This window comes from Galeopterus variegatus, unplaced genomic scaffold (assembly GCF_000696425.1).
Source record: "Galeopterus variegatus unplaced genomic scaffold, G_variegatus-3.0.2 Scaffold2345, whole genome shotgun sequence".
Classification (NCBI taxonomy): Eukaryota; Metazoa; Chordata; class Mammalia; order Dermoptera; family Cynocephalidae; genus Galeopterus; species Galeopterus variegatus.
The window spans coordinates 147,164-167,996 of record NW_007728456.1 but is presented as its reverse complement, the minus strand read 5'-3'; the positions used below and the strand labels follow the sequence as shown (position 1 = coordinate 167,996).

The following is a 20,833-nucleotide window of genomic DNA, read 5'->3' as shown; positions in this document are numbered from 1 at the left end:
AAATAAATAAATACCAAAAAAAAAGACAAAAAGGAAAAAAAAAAAAAAAAAAAACCAAAAAAAAAGACAAAAAGGAAAAAAAAAAAAAAAAAGAAAACCACAATGAGATATTACCACACTCCTGTGAGAATGTCTAAAATCAAAAAGACTGACCATGCAAAGGGTTTGGTAACTAGAACTCTCATTCATTGCTGGTAGGAATGCAAAATGGTGTAACCACTCTGGGAAAACAGTTTGACAGTTTCTTAAATGCTAATAGATATCTATTATATGGGTCAGCCAATCCACTGTTCAGTATTTAACCAGTAGAAATGAAACATATGTCGGGCCGGCCCGTGGCTCACTCGGGAGAGTGCGGTGTTGATAACACCAAGGACACGGGTTCGTATCCTATATAGGGATGGCCGGTTTGCTCACTGGCTGAGCGTGGTGCTGACAACACCAAGCCGAGGGTTGAGATCCCCTTACCGGTCATCTTTAAAAAAAAAAAAAAGAAACGAAACATATGTTCACATAAAGACTTGTGGATGAATGTTCATAGCAGAATTCCCCAGTTTGGGGTTTATCCAGAATAGCCTCAAATTGGAAACAACTCAAATGTCCATCACTTGGTGAATGGACAAACTAACCATGGTATATTTATACAATGGAATAATACTCAGCAATAAGAAGGAACAAACTGCTGATATATGCAAAAATATGGACACATCTCAAAAGCATTACGCTAAATGAAAAGAAGACAAAAAAGCTACATACTAGAAATGTTCTACTTTTTGACTGTGGTGGTATTTACATAGCTACATACATTCATCAAAACTCAAATTGTACATTAAAAATTAGTAAAATTATTATTATAAATAATATTTAAATGATGCTGATTTTAGGGTCAGCCCATGGCTCATTTGGGAGAGTGTGGTGCTGATAACACGAAGGCCACAGGTTCGGATCCCTATATAGGGATGGCCAGTTTGTTCACTTGAGAGAGTGTGGTGCTGACAACACCAAGTCAAGGGTTAAGATCCGCTTACCAGTCATCTTTAAAAAAAAAAAAAGGTGCTGATTTTAAGAAATACAAGAGGGTGCTGAACACAGAATTCAGAATAGTGGTTCCTTTGGATAAAGGGAAGCAAAGAAATTGTATGGTTGGAGTAGTACAACAGTGGATGTCAATTATTGTTAATGTTCTCAGGTTGGTTGTTTTATACATGTTTGTTATATTACTAAAACAGACACAAAAAATTGAAGGAGGGTTATGCATGGATAATGATAGAGTAATTTAAGGACCAACAATAATGACTTGATTAAATTCTGTACTCCTCATGTCCCAATTATAAATAAAGTAAAACAGACATCAGGGTAATGTTGAAAATAATTTAGTATTGGCTATTTTAGAAAACATCATTTCCTGGAATGATGATTCATTTCTTAAGAGTGTGAGTTTCACTCTAACCAATATTCAATAGATTAACTCTTCAAGAAAATGAGTAACTTTATAATGCCCAACTCTGAGACATGCTAACACTTACCCAGGGGTTCCACCAATTGGTCAATCAGTCCCATCTTCTTTGCTCTGTCTGCACGAATGCTTCTACCAGTTAGCATCATGTCTAAAGCAGCAGGCATACCCACCTAACATGTGAACAAGGATAAGAGTAGAGGGGGAAAAAATCAGGGTGACAATCACAGTTTACAAATCAAGTGAGCAAATATCAAAATGAGAAAAGTAAACCAGATTTTTATGCTATTTATCAATACGTTAAATTTTACATACTGATACACACTTAGGTAACTTTTGGGATTAGATAACCCCAGCTGAAGCAAAAATGTCTTTATCTCTTCTGTTAATTCAACATATAGGACTTCTGTCTTATGGGAATGATAAGGTAAAGAATAAATTTCATGTTTCCTAAAATTATGCATTTATGTCATTTTGGTTCTCTTCTCTATCATTTATATAATATTTAAAATTCCTATAGTGGAAGTATTGGAGACTGAGAAGGCTAATAGTTTTGACAGTCTTTAGAAAAAATTTTAGGCTTAACAAAAACAGAATGCAGCTAGTGCTTCTTATGTGGAATACTAGAAGAATGGCTTCTAGCAACATTCAAATGCCAACTGTAATTAAAAAGAAAGAAAGAAAAAAAAACCCTCAATAAATATTTTTCTACATATATGCTTATTCATTCTTTCACTAAATCCTCTTTACATTTCTATGAAGGAATGCACATTATTTATTGTTAAAAAAAACTAACACCATAAACCTTCCTATCTGTTTTGTGCTCAGCTCACATCAGCTTCCCTGCAAAGAGTACTTCTGTTGAGCCTTGCTTTCATTGAGGAATCTACAGTGCCAGAAAGTATGAGGTTCAGTGGGTGCTTGAATTTGATATTAAGATTGCTCTGAAGCTTCCAGGTCTGACTGTCCTTCCCCTCTCCTTAATAATGCAAAAGCCTGATGGGACTCTTTTGACTCTACAGAATACAGCAATGAGACAGTCCAAATCATATAATGAGGGAAAAGGTCTGTCTCTTATACTTATCATGAAATACGATCTACAGTTTAAAAAAACTGTGCAGAGAAGGAACAAATTAAAATATAAGCTTCCGAAAAAGCAAGACATGTATCTTATTTATCTTTCTTCGGGGACAAAGGACTTTGATCAATAATTCTGAGGTATTGAAAAAAATAAACAAATACCAGGGATAAAAATCTGTCATTGATCCTATACACCAATATTTGATCTGGTTTCTAAATTCTATAATGAATGCCCATATTATACATTTTGTACCTACAAGAGGAAACAGATCTAAAGGGGCATATAGATACCAAGGTTCTAAAGTTCACAAGGGAGATCTTAAACTCACCATTTTGGGTAGCCTTTGTGTGCCTCCTGCTCCTGGTAAGATCCCCAGCAAGACTTCAGGGGTACCTAATACTGTCTTTCTATCTTTTGTTGCTATTCTGTATTGGCATGAAATGGCAAGCTTCAAACAAGGGAAGAAAATTAAAATGTTAGAAAATGTAACCTCATAACATCTTAGGATCGGTGACAATCCAAAGATTACTTATAAAGGAGGAATGTACCCACAGAATAAACTGAAATTCCTTAGGGTGGCATTTGATGCTTTCTCAATTTACCTTTTCAGTCTTTTTTCATACTTTTCCCCTAATTCATTAACTTCTTTTTTGGGTTGCCAATCTTCTTAAAAATCTGCTGAAAGCTATGGAAGCTCTCAATAAAAAAATACACACACAATTTTATACGGACCCTAGGTTATGAAGCCCTGTATCTTACAGAGACACTCCTTGACAATCCAGCAGGTCTACTCACAGTGTCCTCATAGGCTTTGCTTACCCTTGCCTTTGCTCATCCTTGCCTTTGCTCACACCATGCCATACATGGAATGTCTTTTCCACTATTTTCTGGTTAACCAAATTCTGCCAATCTTTAAGGACCAGACATGGGTTTCCTTAATTAATATATGTGAAAGTGTCTAGCATAGAGATAAATAAATAAATGCTCAATAAATTTTATTTTCTTTTCCCCTCCTTTCCTACATGTTCCAGTCTGGTAAGCATCTCTTCTATTATTTACCATCTTTCGTCTTCACAAAGCACTTAAACATATATTATCCTCTATGTATCTCAAATAGACTTAAGTAGCTCAAGAGCATGCATCACACTAATGAATCTTTCCCTGCAAACCTGAATCAGGTTTTTACTGCTCAAAAGGACCTTAGAGATTCAGTTCAAATCTTCTCAATTTATAAATGAAAACATCACACTTTGATTTACTTGCTCTGTGCCACTTGCTCTGTGTTATGCAGATTAAGGATTCAAACCTATCCAGAAGTTTGAAAACTAAAAAGGAAGTTAATTATCCTCTAAAAACCTTTTTCAGGAAAAAAAAGTAGCCTAAAATGTTTGCAGCTGATGAGTCCCACCAATGAACTGACAGTGTCTCTATACCTCAAGTCCTCCTCCTAAGCAGGATCCACTGATGGCAGCCACAACAGGCTTTGGGGACTTTTCAAGTTTCTCAAACGTTTTCTGTGCATCCTGTGATACTTGTATTAATTCTTGAAGGGTCTTGCAAGAAGCTAACATGCTGCAGTATCCATGAAAGCAAAGAACAGAAAAAAAGGAAAGATGAAACAACAGCCTACTTTGTTCAATACCTCCTCCACTATATACTTATCCTCTCATATATCAATATTTGGTAATGAATCTTCAAATACTCATTAGTTTAATAATTTTGCTTCAAATAGTACTAATATCAGCAACACCATCTCTCTATAAAGACTTAAAGTTCTGGATACAGAAAATAAAACGTGTTGCATAATTTATTTTTGTTCCTATACTAAATCATTAGATCACAAAATTCTGTGCATAAGGAAATCATCTTCTGGTAAATCTTTTCACTATCAGATTGAACATTTTCACTACCAGGTAGCTATTAGTTTAAACAACAATCAAAATGGCAGCCAAAAAAACCAAAAAAAAAAAAAACCTCTCCCAAGTTGTTTAGAGGGATCTAAAAACCTTTGAATAGATCCTCCAAAAATAAAAAAAAATAAAAAAAAAAAAAGATCTGGTATAATAATGGTGCATTCAATATTCTTTAATTTCCGTTTGTTTCATTTGCTTTGTTTCTGAACACATTTAAGATAGAGATCTTGGGCCAGCCCGGTGGTGCACTCGGTAGAGTGCGGTGCTTGGGAGTGCCGTGGCGCTCCCGCCGAGGGTTCGGATCCCACATAGAGACCGGTCCACTCACTGGTTGAGCGCGGTGCGGGTGCGACACCGAGGGTTGCGATCCCGTTACCGGTCACGAAAAAAGACAAAAAGGAAAAAAAAAAAAGAGATCTTGTTCTTTTGACCAAGGATAACAAGTATTTTCTGTCATTTTATACAGGTAGTTGCTCAGCTGGCTTCATAGAAGCTGCATGTATTTTCCTACAGATACAGGTAGCTACTGGTGGATCCATCAGTGTCTCACTAGGCTCAAATAACAGAGCTAAAGGAAAAAGTTCTTGATACAGATAATTTTGCTTTTCCTAAAAAATGAACAGAACATTTATAAATTCTAATTACTACGAATAAACAAGAAGGGTATATACAATGTACAGCAGGTTTAAAAATATACAAACACCTTAAATACAAATTCCTTAGCAATGATGCTGGCTATCACTGCTTAAAATACAAAGAATAAGATAAATATGCATATTTTGACAGAATTAACAACTGTTAACATTCTAACCCATTAAACTAACAATGAAATAGCATTTCCCCTCCCTACACATGCTTAAAAATTGTAAACAAGTTATATAAGCATACATTCTACCATTTAATAAAGGGAAAGAAAACACTCCCTGTATCTGAAAAGTCTCCTTTAACAACCTCAAGTCCTACTACCCACTTCATTTTCCTTGAAGCAACCATTTTCATGTTTGTAGTGTATCCTTCCAGACCAGCTACAAACTTGTACCCATAAATAATGTTAAGAATTATTTCATGTATGGTTTAAAAACATTTATTTAAACTATTTTATGAAACATTCTACAACTTGCTTTTTTTAACTTAACATTATGTTTCTGAGTTCTAACACTATGTTGTGGATCTAGTTAATTCCTTTTAACTGTTCTGTAGTATTTTATTGTGTGAATATTTCACACTTTACTTATCCATTTCCCTACTGACTGACATTTAGCTTGTTTCAAATTCTTTATTTTAAGCTATACAGGACCTTGTACATTGGTCCTTAGGAACAAAGGGTGAGGTTTCTCTAGCACATACACCTAGAAGAGGATGTGTTGATGCATCATACTTGTATGCGTATTTTCGATTTTACAAAATGCTGCCAAATTGCTCTCTAAAGTGGCTATACCAATTGGCATTCCTACTAGTAATATATTAACTTTGTCATTTCCCCAAGTCCTTGCTAACACATGATACTTTCAAACTTAAATGTTTGCTGGTCTGATAGATAACAGATGTCATCTCACTGTTAGTTTAATTTTATAGTATTTTTTATTCTACTCAAAAACTGCTTTCAACTTCTTTAAGGAAAGGCTTTATTTAGTCTTACCTAACATGGTTTAAGGAACGAGCCGCTCTATTAACTTTATCATACTCATGAAAACAACTTCAAAAAGAAAACTTTCAGAGAATTTCTTCTACCTTCTTTTAAAAGGAGGAATTATTAGGCCTAAGAAACATACTATTAACCAAGATAAAAGTTGACTTCAAGTTTCCTATAACTTACTTGATATCAGCACCTGCAATAAAGTTGCCTGGCTTTGATGAGATAAGGACGACACTTCTGATTTGATCACTAGGCCAGATTTCATTCATTACTTCTACAAACTCTGAATGCAGTTTGTTACTCAGCGTATTTACCTGCAAAAGAGAAATATATAAATCTAAAGGTTTAAATTTTGTGGTACCAGATGAAGATAACACCATCAAATGCTATTTTGATTATGGGAAATGTTTATCCAGCAGAAACATACCGTTAGAAGCAAAAACAGAGGCAGGAAAAAAAAACAAACCCCAAAACCCAGTAGCTTTCTATTTAGACAGCTTTGGCCAACTATTAGCACCCTTCTCTTTAAAAATAGGTCTGCTCGAAGGAAGAACTCAGGGTCCTATTCCTAAGAGTTTAAATCATACACAGGCTATAAATAAGTTAAGTCTACAAACATTTATTGGCATGGGAAAATTTCGTATAATATTAAGGAAAAAAGTAAATCAAAATAAGACATACAGTATAATCTTAGCTTTGAAAATATTATTTGTTGAATAGACCAATGGAACAGAATAGAGCATTCAGTAATAAATCCACATACCTACAGCCAACTGATTTTTGACAAAGAAGCCAAGAACATATACTGGGGAAAGGACAGTGTCTTCAATAAATGGTACTGGGAAAACTGGAGATCTATATGCAGAGGAATGAAACTAGATCCCTATCTCTCATCATATACTTAAATCACCTCAAAATGGAATAAAGACTTAAATCTAAGATCTGAAACTATAAAACTTCTAGGAGAAAACAGGGGAAACACTTCAGGATACAGGAAACATAGCAGAAACACTTCAGGACATAGGAAACATTGGGGAAACACTTCAGGACATAGGGCTGGGCAAAGATTTTATGAATAATACTTCTGAAGCACAAAATTAACAAATAGGATTATATCAAACTAAAAAGCTTCTGCACGGGGCCGGCCCGGTGGCGCACTGCTACAGTGCGCCGCTTGTGAGTGCGGTGGCGCTCCCGCCGAGGGTTCGGATCCCACATACAGACCGGTTCCCGCTCACTGGCTGAGCAAGGTGTGGGAGCAACACCAAGGGTTGCGATCCCGTTGCCGGTCCCGGTCCGGTACGGGCGCGACACTGAGGGTTGCGATCCGTTGCCGGACACGAAAAAAAAGACAAAAAAGGAAAAAAAAAAAAAGCTTCTGCACAGCAAAGGAAACAACTGAGAGTGAAAAAGCAACCTGCAGAATAGGAGAAAATATTTGCAAATTATGCATCTGATAAGGGATTAATATCCAGAAAATACAAAGAAACTAAATAGTAAAAAAATCAATAATGGGCAAAGGAACTGAACAGACATTTTTCAAAAGAAGACATACAAATGGCTGACAGGTATATGAAAAAATGCTCATCACTAATCAGAGAAATGCAAATCAATACCACAATGAGATATCATCTGACCCCAGTCAGAATGGCTATTATCAAAAAGATAGAAAATAACAAATACTAGCGAGGATGCAGAAAAAGGAGAACTCATACACTGTTGGTGGGAATGTAAACTAGTACAGCCATATGGAAAACAGTATGGAGGTTTCTCAAACAACTACAGACAGAACTATTATATGACCCAGCAATCCCACTATTGGGTATACATCCAAAGGAAAGGAAATCAGTATACAAAGAGATATTTGCACCCCCATGTTTACTGTAGCACTATTCACAATAGCCAACATTTGGAAACAACATAAATGTCCATCAACAGATGACTGGATAAAGAAAATGTGGTCTATATACACAATGGAATACCACTCAGATATAAAAAGAATGAAATTTTGCCATTTGCAGCAACATGGATGAGCTTGGAGAAAATTATGTTAAGTGAAATAAGCCAGGCACACAAAGAGAAATACCACATGTTCTCACATGTGGAAGCTAAAAAAGATCTTATAGAAGTAGAGAGTAGAATAGTGGTTACTAGAAACTAGTAAGGGGAGGGGGGAGGTGGAGATGGGGAGAGGGTGGTTAGTAGCTACAAAATTGTAGAGAGAGAGGAAGAATAAGATCTAGTGTTCTATAGCAATATAGGGAGATTACAGTCAACAACAAAGCATTGTGTATCTTTGAATAGCTTGTTGAGATGATGGTGAATTTTCCCAACAAAAAGAGGTGACAAATGATCACTGCACACAATATGAATGTGCCCAAATATCATATTATACTCCATAAATATGTACAATTATCATGCGTCAATTAAGAAAAATAAAATGAAAAAAAAGAGAAACAGAGAGTAGAATAGCGGTTACCAGAGGCAGAGAAAGGGAGGGGGGACTAGAAAAGGTTGGTAGACCAGTACAAAGGTACAAAGTTACAAAGTTAAAGTTAGATATGAAGAATAAGTTCTGGTGCTCTAGGGTGATAATAGCTGTAATATTGTATTGCATATTTCAAGATAACCAGAAAAGAGGATCTTGAATGTAATAACCACAAAGGAATGATAAATGTTTAGGAGATAGATAGGCTATTGTGATTGGATTTATACAATATATGCATGTTCTGTACCCCATAAGCAAGTACAACGAAAAAAATAAATTAAAAAAGGTGAATAAATTTATTTATTGAAACTGGATTAAATGCGGTTATCTTTGGGTTTGGATTATAAATAATTTTTTTCTGTATAATATTTTGTAGTTTTTAAATTTCTTACCATCGGCATGTATCTTTTTGTGTTCAGGAAAATTGTTCAACTTAAAATTCTGAAAAAATATCTTAAATGTGAATCACTGCTTAGCAGGTACTAAGATTTACTCTAGTGAAGGGAAATGGCTCTTATTTTCCTTAATTTGTGATGATTGTCAATTGCTTCTATCTACATCCTCCTATTTCATCAAGCCCTCTGGTTATAAGATTTTTTAAGTATGAAACCCTTACACCAATTTTAGATGGGGGGAAAGCATGGGTTCCTGCAATAAAATTCTTCTCAGCAAAATACTGGATTAATGCTACATGCGTTGTTGAAGTTGCTGCTTTGAACAGAACTTGATTTCCAATATGCGAATTACACCAAGTCATTCAGATCCCTCCAGAAGCTTGAGAACCAACTGTCCACACTTAATCAGCCAATTTACTATGAATAATGAACTTATGTCAGGCAGATAATGAAGAAAACAGATTTAATAACCTCATATTTAAGATGGGTAGGTGAGTTTCTTACAAACAAGCCTTATACTTTAGTTCTTATCTAATAAATCACCTCCTCATTCTACACTGTAACAGAAGGCTAATCTTATTAATGATGTTAATCTGACAACTAAGGCCAACTAGGAGTAAATCTTACACAAGGACCTCTGCTTTAGAAAGCTGCCTTCCTTGTATAATTTACCAAACTTTAACTAACTTAACTATCAAAACTGTAAATTTATATGATAAGATTACTGCCAGATTGGTGGATTTATTTCTTTCCCATTCGGGACTGGATTCATAAATGTAGGTAGTAGAAATAGGCCGCAGCAAATTAAATTAGGTACCTTTGAATTGGGTGAGTTAATTCGAACAACTGCCACATCCCCTTTGACTCCATAGTTAACATGGGTTCTGGCTAAAATGAGAAGGAAAATTTATTTGTAAACACATTTATTGCAAAATCTAAAAAGCAATGTAAATATGTCAACAATAAATTAAACTTACTCAGCAAAGCAGAAGACCCTGTAAAGTTGCGGCAAATATAACCTGTAAGAAAATGGCATTTCAAAATTAATTATTTTACAAAACAGAATTTCTGTAGTACCTATTATATACAACAAAGCTGGAATTTATAACAATCAAAAAATCCAAAATGAGAATAACGTATTCTAGGCCATTATTGTGACTACTACTATATCTTCTCATTTCAATTATCAGGTCATAGGGTTATATGGATACTACATGAGGTAGGCAGAAGAACGATCCCCCAAAGATGTCCATATCCCCAGAATCTGTGAATAGGTTAGGTTACATGAAAAGGGGGGGATTAAGGTTGCAAATGAATTAAAATTGTTAATCAGTTGACCTTAATATAAGGAGATTATCATGGATTATCCAGGTGGGCCCATTGTAATCACAAAATTACAATGAAGAGGGAGGCGAAGAGAACCAGAGAGTTGGTAGCATGAGAATGACCTGGCCCCATGTAGCTCACTTTGAAGCTGGAAGAAGTAGGCAGTGAATCAAGGAATACGAGCAGCTTCTAGAAGCCAGAATAGAAAAGGCAAGGTAATAGACTTTCCCCTAGAGCATCCAGAATGAACACTGCCCTGCCAACACCTTTGATTTTTAGCCCAGTGAGACTGATTTTGGACTCCTGACCTCCCTAACCGTAAAATAATAAATTTTTATTGTTTCAGACACAAAGTTTGTGGTAATTTGTTACAAAAGGTAACTAATAAACTAAGCAATAAGTAACCTACAAAGCAATCCACAATATCAATTCCAAATGTATTCTAAATATATCCCAACTACGTTTCCTAGCCATGCTCTCTTACATTTTTCTGGAGAGATGGACTTTCCAGTGTTATCAAAAGCAAAATCAAGGGGCAACAGGGGCTACTAAAAATGAAACATCCCATGTCACACTTAGTATTTTAAGTATTTCTAACTGAAAAAAAGTTTATATTGCACTAGACCAGAAATACTCCTTGGATAACAAAGACCAGCTAGTCTCCTCCCTCTTTTCCAATTACTTGTCTAGTTTAGGCTCTGTAATGTAATGATGATGACGATGATGATGACACGATCTTTTGAGCACAGGCCATCACAAGAGGAGCCCCAGCGGATGGCCCTTCAATCTGGACTGTAGGTAGAAAGTAAGGAACACTGGGGAATTCTAGGCAAACATTCCAAATTTGTTTTTGGAATGTCTGCTCCACATCTTTTACTACTATTACTATTAATTACTCCCCCCCTTTCCTACCATTAAGGGCTCACCTCTGCCCTTGTCTCATGCAAACATCTTTCTTGCTCTAGTTGGTAACCAGGCTGTTCTGGAGGCAGCCCAGGGTCAACATGTCTTAATTACAACATCCAATCTTCTTCAAAATACCCTGCATTTTCTTCCCTTGTCTTTCATTCATGTTCACCTTAAACTATTTCTTCTATGCATCTCTCTAACTCCTTACTCCTTCTCCCTGCCCACACGTTCCAAATCTTGCCCACTTATCTTAGGAAAAAGTTTTCTCCTTCTTTGGTCTTAAAAATAAAAACAAATCATCCTTTAATTGATTAGTAGCTGTACACATATAATACTTGTACCCAGGAAAAGGCATAAGTCTTAAAGTAATATCAAATATAATAAAGAACTAGTGCTTTAATAATACCCAGTGGTCCTTCATGCATCTCCTCTAATTACACTAGCTTTTCCCAAGTATTGGTTATTTAATTCTTAATTAGTAGTATTAAAACCTTTTAATTCTAATTTTAATTGAAGTATGCAGTATTGGGCTATGTCAGTGGCTACACAGGTTTGGCATCCACAAGCACACTTTAGGAGGATGGGGAATGCCTGACTAATTTAGGAGTGCTATTTAAAAAACAACATTCAAATCCCTAGTAAACTGTCAGTGGCTACACCTCTCCACCAGTCTGTGATCACTTGTCTTTCTCTATGCCTACTCTCTCTTTCTTTCAATCCCTTTCCTTCATCTGGTTCAAAATTTGGGAGATGTTTAACAAGAGTGTAACACATTGCCCTCACTTGCAATGGTAATTCAGGGCAATGGACGATAAAATCAAACCATTTTGGTCATTTTATGTCATGGTGGATATTATAAATGCAATTTTTAATATCCACTCAACCAAAAACACTTTCTACATGATTAAGAAACAAACCTTAGAACCACTTCCAAGTTGAGGATGGCTTATATCTGACCAGGAGGCAGGGACCCTTCCAGAGTTGGGAACAATTACTTATGGCCAAAGCACAACCTAAGAGACTATCCAATATTCTCAGCTGGACTGGGATTCCCATAGCAGTATTGAAAAAATGATTCTAAAACTTGTTGGGCATTAGAATCAACTGGGTATGTTCAAATATACTCACAAATTCCTGTGCCCCAACCTAGAACCACAGAATCAAAATCCGTATTTTTAAAAAGGTGACCCTGCAGTAGACAGCAAACCAATGAGTATGTGGAATCCACTGATTTGGAGAACCCAGTGATAGCGGAGTGGGATGGGGAGGGCCAAAAACAGTTAGCCAAGGCTCTTGCTTCCTCCATCTTCTTTCTCTATTCCACAGTTCTTTAAGGGAAGAGAAGAGAAGGCACAGAAAATAGCAGCTTTATACTGGTCTGAAAGGCAAGGCAACATATTTTTTTTTTTTTCTTTTTAGGATCCGAACCCGCGGCCTTGGTGTTACCAGCACCGCACTCTACCGAGTGAGCCACGGGCCGGCCCAAGGCAACATATTTTTTAAAAAAGAAAACTGTGGATAGCACCAGAACCAGAGTAAGGTGATCTCAGGTTCTGTCTGCATTTCTTTAAGCAATCCAAGTCAGCTTGCTTAGTGCGAAGACAAAGGACTTGGGTTCAACCATCAGGTTCATTTACCAGCTGAGTGACCACAAACAAGTCTCAGTGAATTTTAGTGTTGTATGATAAGAGAAGCCAGCCATCTCTTCAATCTCCAGTCTGTACTTCACTAATGATGTACTTGCCTACTTTGCTTTTCCATCATTTGAAACCTGCATCCCATCTGTATTTACTACTATTGCTTCTTTATATTTGCATCATGGCTCCAACCTTTTCCTCAAAACCTCATCTTCGGATTTCCATCTACAGTGATCTTTCCCTTCCCTGCTTGCATTTTGATCTTTGTTATTTACTGTTTTGTTCTCTAATCACTCACTGCATCTGTAGCAGGAGTTTCGCCAACTAAATTGTAATCTCTTCCAGTGTCATCTCATAGGCACTCACTCAAAAAAAATTATTGTGACCTATCATATGCCATGCACTGTTCTAGGCACTAGAGGTGAACAAAAAAGACAAAAACCCCTGTCTTGGTGGAGTTTACATTCCAGGGCAGGAGGGGATACAATATCTGGGAAGAAACAGTTCCTACTCAATCGAGATAAACAAAGAGGTAAAAATACACCTGGCATAAAAAAAAGAAATTGCGGAGGGGCGGTGGCGGGGGGGGAGGGGTAGAGTTTGCCTGTAAAGTAGAAATTCCAGTGGGAGGGGAGGCATGAGATAGGTAATTCTAGCTAGAACAGGATAAAGTGGATTAGTGTGGGAACGGACTGATTGAGAATGCAGGGTGAGAGGGATGAGGTGGAAAGATAGACAAAAACAAGAAACATAAATATGCAAATAAGTATTTTAGAAGATAAGTGTCTAAGCAAAAAAATAAAGTACAGCAAGCATGGGTTGCAGTTTTGAAAACCATATATTTGAGACAACGGGTTAGTGCTTTTTAGCCTATAGTTTAAACCATTTTAACTCTTACCCACTAACCTACTTTTGCTGCACACATACCCATACACATACACAGAACCTCTTCTAAATCAAGAGACAAGACACAAAGAGAAAATCAGTAAATATACAAACATATTTAGAAAAGAATTCCAAACCACAGTCAATTAAATTAAGTCAGAGTACAAGATAGCTTTGCCTTTGGCATCTAGCCTTACCCACTACCTAACAGCAGAGCTTACCCTACAGCAGTTGTGTGAACTTTAGCCTACATCTACTGTGCCAGCAAAAGAGAGAGGACCTTTGCCCTACTTTTTAATCATCTTTGTAATGTTACTCAAAAAAATACCTACAAGACCTCATATGACTACAGCCAGTGGAAAAAGTTGGATTATGCTGACACATTTCAAATTTGAAAATGTTACTCGGTTGTACAATCAATAGCTTTTCTCAAAATTCAACCCTGGTGAAAGGGGTGAGATTAAGAAAGTGAGAGTCAAATTCAGAAATATAGTCTAGTCTACTAGGGTATTTTCCTTTAATTCATTTCCTGTGAAGTTATTTTGCCACTTCCATAAGTAGGAATTTAGAATTAGGATAGGAGTGGGATTTAGACAAGATATTTTGCTCAAGATGTGACTTTCATTTGACTGTCATATTCAGAATTATAGGATTTATACAGCAGGAATGCTTTAAAACTTCAAGAATTACAAGTCAGTTTCAAGAGAATGTAATCATATACCAGTAAATGTCATAATTTCATTAAATCTTTGGCTATGCCTTTGCTAGGCTTTCAGGTTGAAGGATCAATCCATTGAGTCTAAATGGTAATCCAGGTGTGCAGGTAATTTTAAACTCACTTTCTAGACACTTTTTCAAAATTTATAAATTGTTGTTAAAAGGGTGGTAACTATAATGAGCCATATTTTCTTATTGGTGAAAACCCAATGCAAAATATATATTTATGTATGTGTACACATTTCTATACAGAAAATATAGAAAAATTGAGCTGGTAGGTTTTTATTACATATACAAAATGCAAAAATTACTTTAAAAATTCTCAGATATATGTAATTATAGTTCTTCAGGGCTGGAAAGAGTTAATAGTAGCTAACATTACTGAACACTTACTCCACGAAAAACTACTTACACCTGAGATAACTCCCTCAGAGCTGGCAAGTTAGCTCAGTTGGTTAAAGTGCACTGTCAAGGGTTTGGATCCCAGTACTAGCCAGCCGCCAAAAAACAAAAGCAAAAGCAAACTCCTTTAGACTTCACAAGGTAGTATTATTCCCCATTTTACAAATGAGAAAACAGACATAGAAATTAATTGCCCAAGGTCACCAGACGGTAAGAGGCAGAGCAAGATTCAAACCCAGAAGTCAGGCTCCAAATTTAATGCTTTTTTTTTTTTTTTTTTTTTTTTGTCTTTTTCCGTGTCCGGCAACGTATCGCAACCCTCAGTGTCGCCCCCTCCCTCCCGGTACCGGACCGGGACCGGCAACGGGATTGCAACCCTCCGCGTTGCTCCCGCGCCTCGCTCAGCCAGTGAGCGGAACCGGTCTGTATGTGGGATCCGAACCCTCGGCGGGAGCGCCACCGCGCTTCCCAAGTGGCACACTATAGCAGTGCGCCACCGGGCTGGCCCCAAATTTAATGCTTTTAATTGTTCTGTCATGCTATCTCTCATGCCAAAGAAAATTCTTAGTCTCAATCATTCATTTTACAGATGAGGAAAATAAAGCCCCCTTAGATTAAGGTATTTGTCCAAAATCACACAACTAGTTAGTGACTAGAAACCATGTGACCTGCCTACCACTTCAGTGTTACACCAGTTGCCAAACCATAGAAAATACCTTAAAACCAAATGCAGGGGCAAGTTCAGAAATATACATTCGATTTTTCAAAACTGTTAAACCATAAATGTGGAAAATAGGAAAAAAACTCCAAAAAACAACAACTGTAAGGAAGCGCAACCAAATGATAACAATAGACATATGAGTAGTAAGACACTGGGTGAGTCGTTTTTCTTAATCCCTTTCCCCAAACTTTACAGCATTTAAATCTTCTGTAATTTGGTTATATTATGTATGATTCGTACACACGAGAGAGTCCTATGAAGACTAAAAACAGTGATAATGAGAAAGCAGGAAAAGATTCAATAACTCAATTAATCCCTTACACTAAAGGGAGACTCCAGCTCCCTGTATAAAAAAAGCAGTGGTTCCAGAGGAGGAAGGAGAATGTGTGCTAAATTAAATTGAAAGTCAACTTTTCTAATTAAATAACTGTGGCATTAAGTACAACATGCAATAAAAAGTTAGTCACATTTGACCTTACAGGTTTGGGATGGAAGGAATATGCTAGGTTTTCCAGAACCACCCACTTTAACCCTTTCACTGCCAGCTTTTAAGAGAAAAAAAAACAATATAGCTGATACAGGTTGACCCGGAATCGTCAGAAACGAGATTAGAAATAGTTCTTAAAATGATCTAACATTTTACACATGCTATCTGCATATCTTAAAAATGTCTTTCCCAGTAAGTCGTAGAACCTCCCGTTGAAATTTCAATATACCGTTATACTATAGGTTCACACTGGGATTACTGGAACTGCAGGAGTTGAGTTCCCTACCGAAATGTGGTAATAAGCACAAAAATGGTTGTGAGGGAAAGGAGCAGGGAGTGGCACTGATCTGCAAGTCTGGTTAACTCCATGCAAGAAGCTTGTAAGGTAGGTCTTGTTGCGGGCAAAGTGCTGTGGAGCCACAAAGATGTGACAGACTGGGTCCCTGATCTACTAGGAACAGGCCCAAGGCCGTGATTAAAGAAAATAAGGGGCGTGAGCCCCCAAGTGCGACGCGGGAGACGTCCCGAAAGTGCCAGACACGGTGGAAAGGACTCAGAAACCTTAGGGTTACGGAGCCTGAAATCGCCGCAGGACTCAGAGTCGTGAGAGGGGAAGTGACAGTCCCTTCGCAAGGACACAGGAAACGGAGACCCAGGGCAGTATTCCCCCCGAGGGCTGAGTCCCCGAGCGGGGGTGGGCAGGCGGCAGCCAAGCGGAGACGCGGCCGCGGGCCGCCCCAGCCCCGACAGGAGTTCTGCTCTCCTCCAGGCCTCACCTCGGGAACGGTGGATCCTGAAGGCGGTGAAGCGGCTGAGACTGCCAATTGCCCGGGAGGCCACCATGTTGAGCTGAAGAAGACGAAAGTGGAGAGCCCGTGTAGTGGGGGCGGCCGGGCAGAGGCCTTTCCTTCCCGTAGCCTGGCTGACCAGGCGCCCGACGTACTGCCTGACTAAAACCCAGCCGCCGAGTTGCCGCCGGCCCCTCAGCCCTGCCCTTTGCTCACGGCTGACGGGACCGAAAGGACGCTTACCCTGCGGGAGAACGGAGGCCCATGGAGGGCGGGGCTGAGTGCCAGGTTTTCCAGTCAGGCGGCCGGCGGGCAGCCCGCAAGGCGGGCTGTGCCTACGGAAGGGGGTGAGGGGTCCTTTCTAGGCAGGACCCGCCCTTGGTCCTGCCGAGTCTTGTCAGTTGGGTCTAAACCTTTCCCGCATCCCGGACGCGAAGTAAGGTGAGGTGGTGCGTGCACTCGGCTTTGCGCCTGGCCTCTCCGCAGGCGAGATCCCATTTCCTTTCCCGCCTGCTGCGCCAGTGTCCGCGGCAGCCTTCCCTGCCCGGGAGAGTTCAAGTCGAGAGAGCGGAAGGAAGCTCCTCGGGCAGGGTCGACGGTACCAGCCGCAGTCAGGGCAGTCACTCTGACTAGCAGTGGAGCTGTAGCTCGGAGCAGCGGTGTCACTGTGCCTTAATTTATCACCGCAAGTTAACGCACTGTTGGCGCGCGCGCGTGTGTGTCTGAAACGCTGGCCTGTGTTGGAGTGTTTGTTGTTTCACCTGCCTTCCCTGTAGCCAGGTCAGTGGCTACAGAGATTCAGAACGGCGCTACACGTTTACCTGGATTTGTGCTGGAAAGTGTGGGAGTTGGTCATGTGATCTTTCGAAACTCGAATGTGGGAGGAGCTGGGACAATCCTCCATCCAGTTCGGTGATTCACAGCTCAGGGTGATTTTCTAATCCAGAAGGGACCTGGTGATCATCTTGGTCATTCCCCCTTCTCGCTTTATCGGTAAAGAAACTGATGCCCATGAAATCAGAGTGAGTGATTTTACCCATTGCCACAGGTGGTTGAAATAGGACTAGAGCCTAAGTCTGCTAACCTCTAGTCAAGAGTTCTGATTTGCATGATGGCCGGTTTTGTGCTGGAAAGACGGGCTCGAGTCCTGGAATAAAGTAATTGGTTTAAAAAGGAAGTCACATTGAGGGCTTACTGTGTTCTGGGCACCTTCACACCATTTTATTTAATCCTCACGATCCCAACATTATTATCATTTGCATTTTCTGGTTAAAGTTGGGGAGGCTTACAGGGATTATGTAAATTTTCTGGTCCGTGGCAGAGCCAGGATTCAGACATAAATCTGAGTATCACTTCTCACCAGTCGACTGGTCTATAGTAGAGGAAACAAGAAGGCGTGATGGGAAATACCAGGGAAATTGAGACTGAAACGAGGAGTATGGAAAGAAAGAAGAGCGGTTTCTATTTAAACTCAGGTCCAATAGAGAGTCCTCCATCACTGTGAGCATTTTAAGCAAAAACCGCTTATTTATTTATGTTTATACTTATTTATTCTCCTAAGGAAATTGCAAGAAAGATTCTTGATGATCTCATAAAACTTTTACAGTTCAAAGTCTGCCTCCTTCCCACGTAATACTCTCTTCTGCGCCTAATTGTGTATAGCACTTATTTAGATCAGGAGTGGCAACATTTTCCTGTAAAGTGCCAGACATTAAATAATTTAGGCTTTGCAGACACACAGTGGTCTCTGTCATATATTCTTTTTGTTTACAACTCTTTAAAAATGTAAAAACTATTCTTAGCTAGAGGCTCATGGGTTGTAATTTGCCAACCCCTGATTTAGGTCACCCTTTTGGCTCCACTTTTTTGTTCCCAGCACTCTCAACAAAATGGTAACACCGTCAGGGCAGAAATGTGTTGTTTTTTTTGATCCTCAGCACTTTAGTACAATGGTATACATAGAGGGGAACTAAGTACACTTATATGACCAGCCACAAATAATAATGTCTAACACAAGTATAACCATTACTATGTGTGTGTGTGTGTGTGTGTGTGTGTGTGTGTGTGTGTGTGTGTGTGTGTGTGTGTGTGTGTGTGTGTGTGTGTAATTTATGTCTTTAATCCTCACAACAACCCTATGTGGAAGGTACTGGAATTATCTACGCTTTACAGTGAGGGTTCTAAGAGAGAGGTTAAGTAACTTGCTTAAGGTCATACAGCTAGTGTGGAGCCAGGATTTGGACTTGGTGTGCCTTTAGAGTTTGTTCTCTTACCCATTATATTGTGTCTTAATGATGTAGTAATAATGAGCTCTTGGAGCCACCCCATCTTGCTTTCATTATTTCATAGCCCCTTCTACCTTTACCTTGCTCCGAGGTGCCTGTAGCTTCATGCATCTTTCCATAGTTCTACACACTACTCAAGCCTACCCTACCCCTGGAGTGTCCATGTTTTGAATATCCTTGAGTCAAAATTTCTGTTTTCTGTAGCTTAGCACATGACAGTAAAGGTCAACCCTCCCACAGAATAGTTTGCTTAGTCTCTTTTACTTTTTTTTTTGACCGGTGAGGGGATCTCAACCCTTCGCACGATGTGGTCTGCACCACGCTCAGCCAGTGAGCGCACCGGCCATCCCTATATAGGATCCGAACCCGCCGCCTCGGCTCTACCAGCACTGCACTCTCCCAAGTGAGCCATGGGGCCGGCCCAGTCTCTTTTACTTTTGAAATCTCTATTTTTTGTTAATTATTGAAGGAATATATATATCGCGTGTAATTTTTTTTCAGAAACTACAGAAAAGTCTAAAGAAAATAAATGCATATGTAATTCCGCTACCAGAGATAACTACTGTTAACATATTTTGCTGTGTATTTTTCTGGACATTTTTAATGCATTGGTATATTTTTATAAATCTATTTAGATTTAAAATAAAACCATAGTTACACTGTACATAAAAAGTAAAATGCTCATCGTAAAAAAGTTGAATATGACAAAAGAATGTAAGATAAAAGCCCCTCTTTATCCCTTCCATATACAGATTCATAGCTTTATGGGCTTTCCTCTCTCTCTCTTTCTTTCTGTCACAAAATGGGATCTTAGTACACATATTGTTCTGCAGCTTGCTCTTTTATTTAATATATATTATGAACATCTTTCCATGTCAGTATATACATGTATATCATTATGTTTTTTTTTTTTCCGAACTGCTGATTAGTATTATTAGTATTCCGTGGTATATTTGTACTGTAGTTTATTTAACCATTTACTATTGATGTGCACTTAGATTAGTTCCAGTTTTCCACAAATGTAATGCTACAATGAACATCTTGAGTATTTCTCTAGGCTAGAGACCTATGTTTGCTACACGTACATTTTGAATATTTCTGTAAGTTGAATAAGAGGAATTACTGGACTCAGAAATTCACAATTCAAATTTTGATAGATAACTACAAATTTGCCTTTCAAAAAAACCTTAGCAATTTATACTTCTATCAACTAGTATATGGAAGTGCTTCCTTAGTTAGATCCATTCTTACCAGAATTGTATATTAATTATATTTTTAATTTTTGCCAATATGATAACTCCAAAATGAAGCCTCACTTAATTTTTTTAAAAAAGTTAGTAAGGTTGAACATTTTTTATTTTGTTTATTTGGCATTTTAATTTCTTCTGTGAATTGCTTGTTTGCTCATTTTTGCTTTGGTTATGTATCAGGAAGGAGCCTTTCAATTGCAAATAACAAAATTCAAATCATATTGCCTTATTGAAGGGGATTTATTGGTTCATAGAACTGAAAAGTGCAACAGGATTGTGGATTTCAGATAGGCTGTAACTAGGCCTCTAGTTTCTTTTTCTGAAATTTTCAGCTCTGTCCTCTTTTGGCGTCAGTTCTATCCTTAGGCTAGCTTTGTTAATGATTACAAATTGCTGTAGCCATGCCAAGCCTCAGAAGGAAAGCAGATTTGTATTACAGAATTCCAGACAGAAGACT

At 38.3% G+C, this 20,833-nt stretch overlaps 2 protein-coding genes across 2 annotated transcripts in view; one reads left to right on the top strand and one right to left on the bottom strand.

Annotated features, from left to right (window-relative positions):
- HADHA (hydroxyacyl-CoA dehydrogenase/3-ketoacyl-CoA thiolase/enoyl-CoA hydratase (trifunctional protein), alpha subunit) overlaps positions 1 to 17,022 on the bottom strand; it is a 47,961-nt gene extending 30,939 nt beyond the window's left edge. The window contains exons 1-7 of the mRNA XM_008581397.1: positions 16,830 to 17,022; positions 9,947 to 9,988; positions 9,787 to 9,857; positions 6,267 to 6,400; positions 3,971 to 4,109; positions 2,866 to 2,985; positions 1,527 to 1,629 (exon numbers count right to left, since the gene is read on the bottom strand). Coding sequence (XP_008579619.1) covers positions 1,527 to 1,629; positions 2,866 to 2,985; positions 3,971 to 4,109; positions 6,267 to 6,400; positions 9,787 to 9,857; positions 9,947 to 9,988; positions 16,830 to 16,896 — 676 coding nt within the window. The 5' untranslated portion in view covers positions 16,897 to 17,022. The remainder of the gene's footprint in view (positions 1 to 1,526; positions 1,630 to 2,865; positions 2,986 to 3,970; positions 4,110 to 6,266; positions 6,401 to 9,786; positions 9,858 to 9,946; positions 9,989 to 16,829) is intronic.
- Positions 17,023 to 17,212: 190 nt separating this feature from the next.
- HADHB (hydroxyacyl-CoA dehydrogenase/3-ketoacyl-CoA thiolase/enoyl-CoA hydratase (trifunctional protein), beta subunit) overlaps positions 17,213 to 20,833 on the top strand; it is a 35,200-nt gene continuing 31,579 nt past the window's right edge. Inside the window, exon 1 of the mRNA XM_008581396.1 lies at positions 17,213 to 17,282. The gene's annotated coding sequence lies outside the window, so the exon portion shown is untranslated. The remainder of the gene's footprint in view (positions 17,283 to 20,833) is intronic.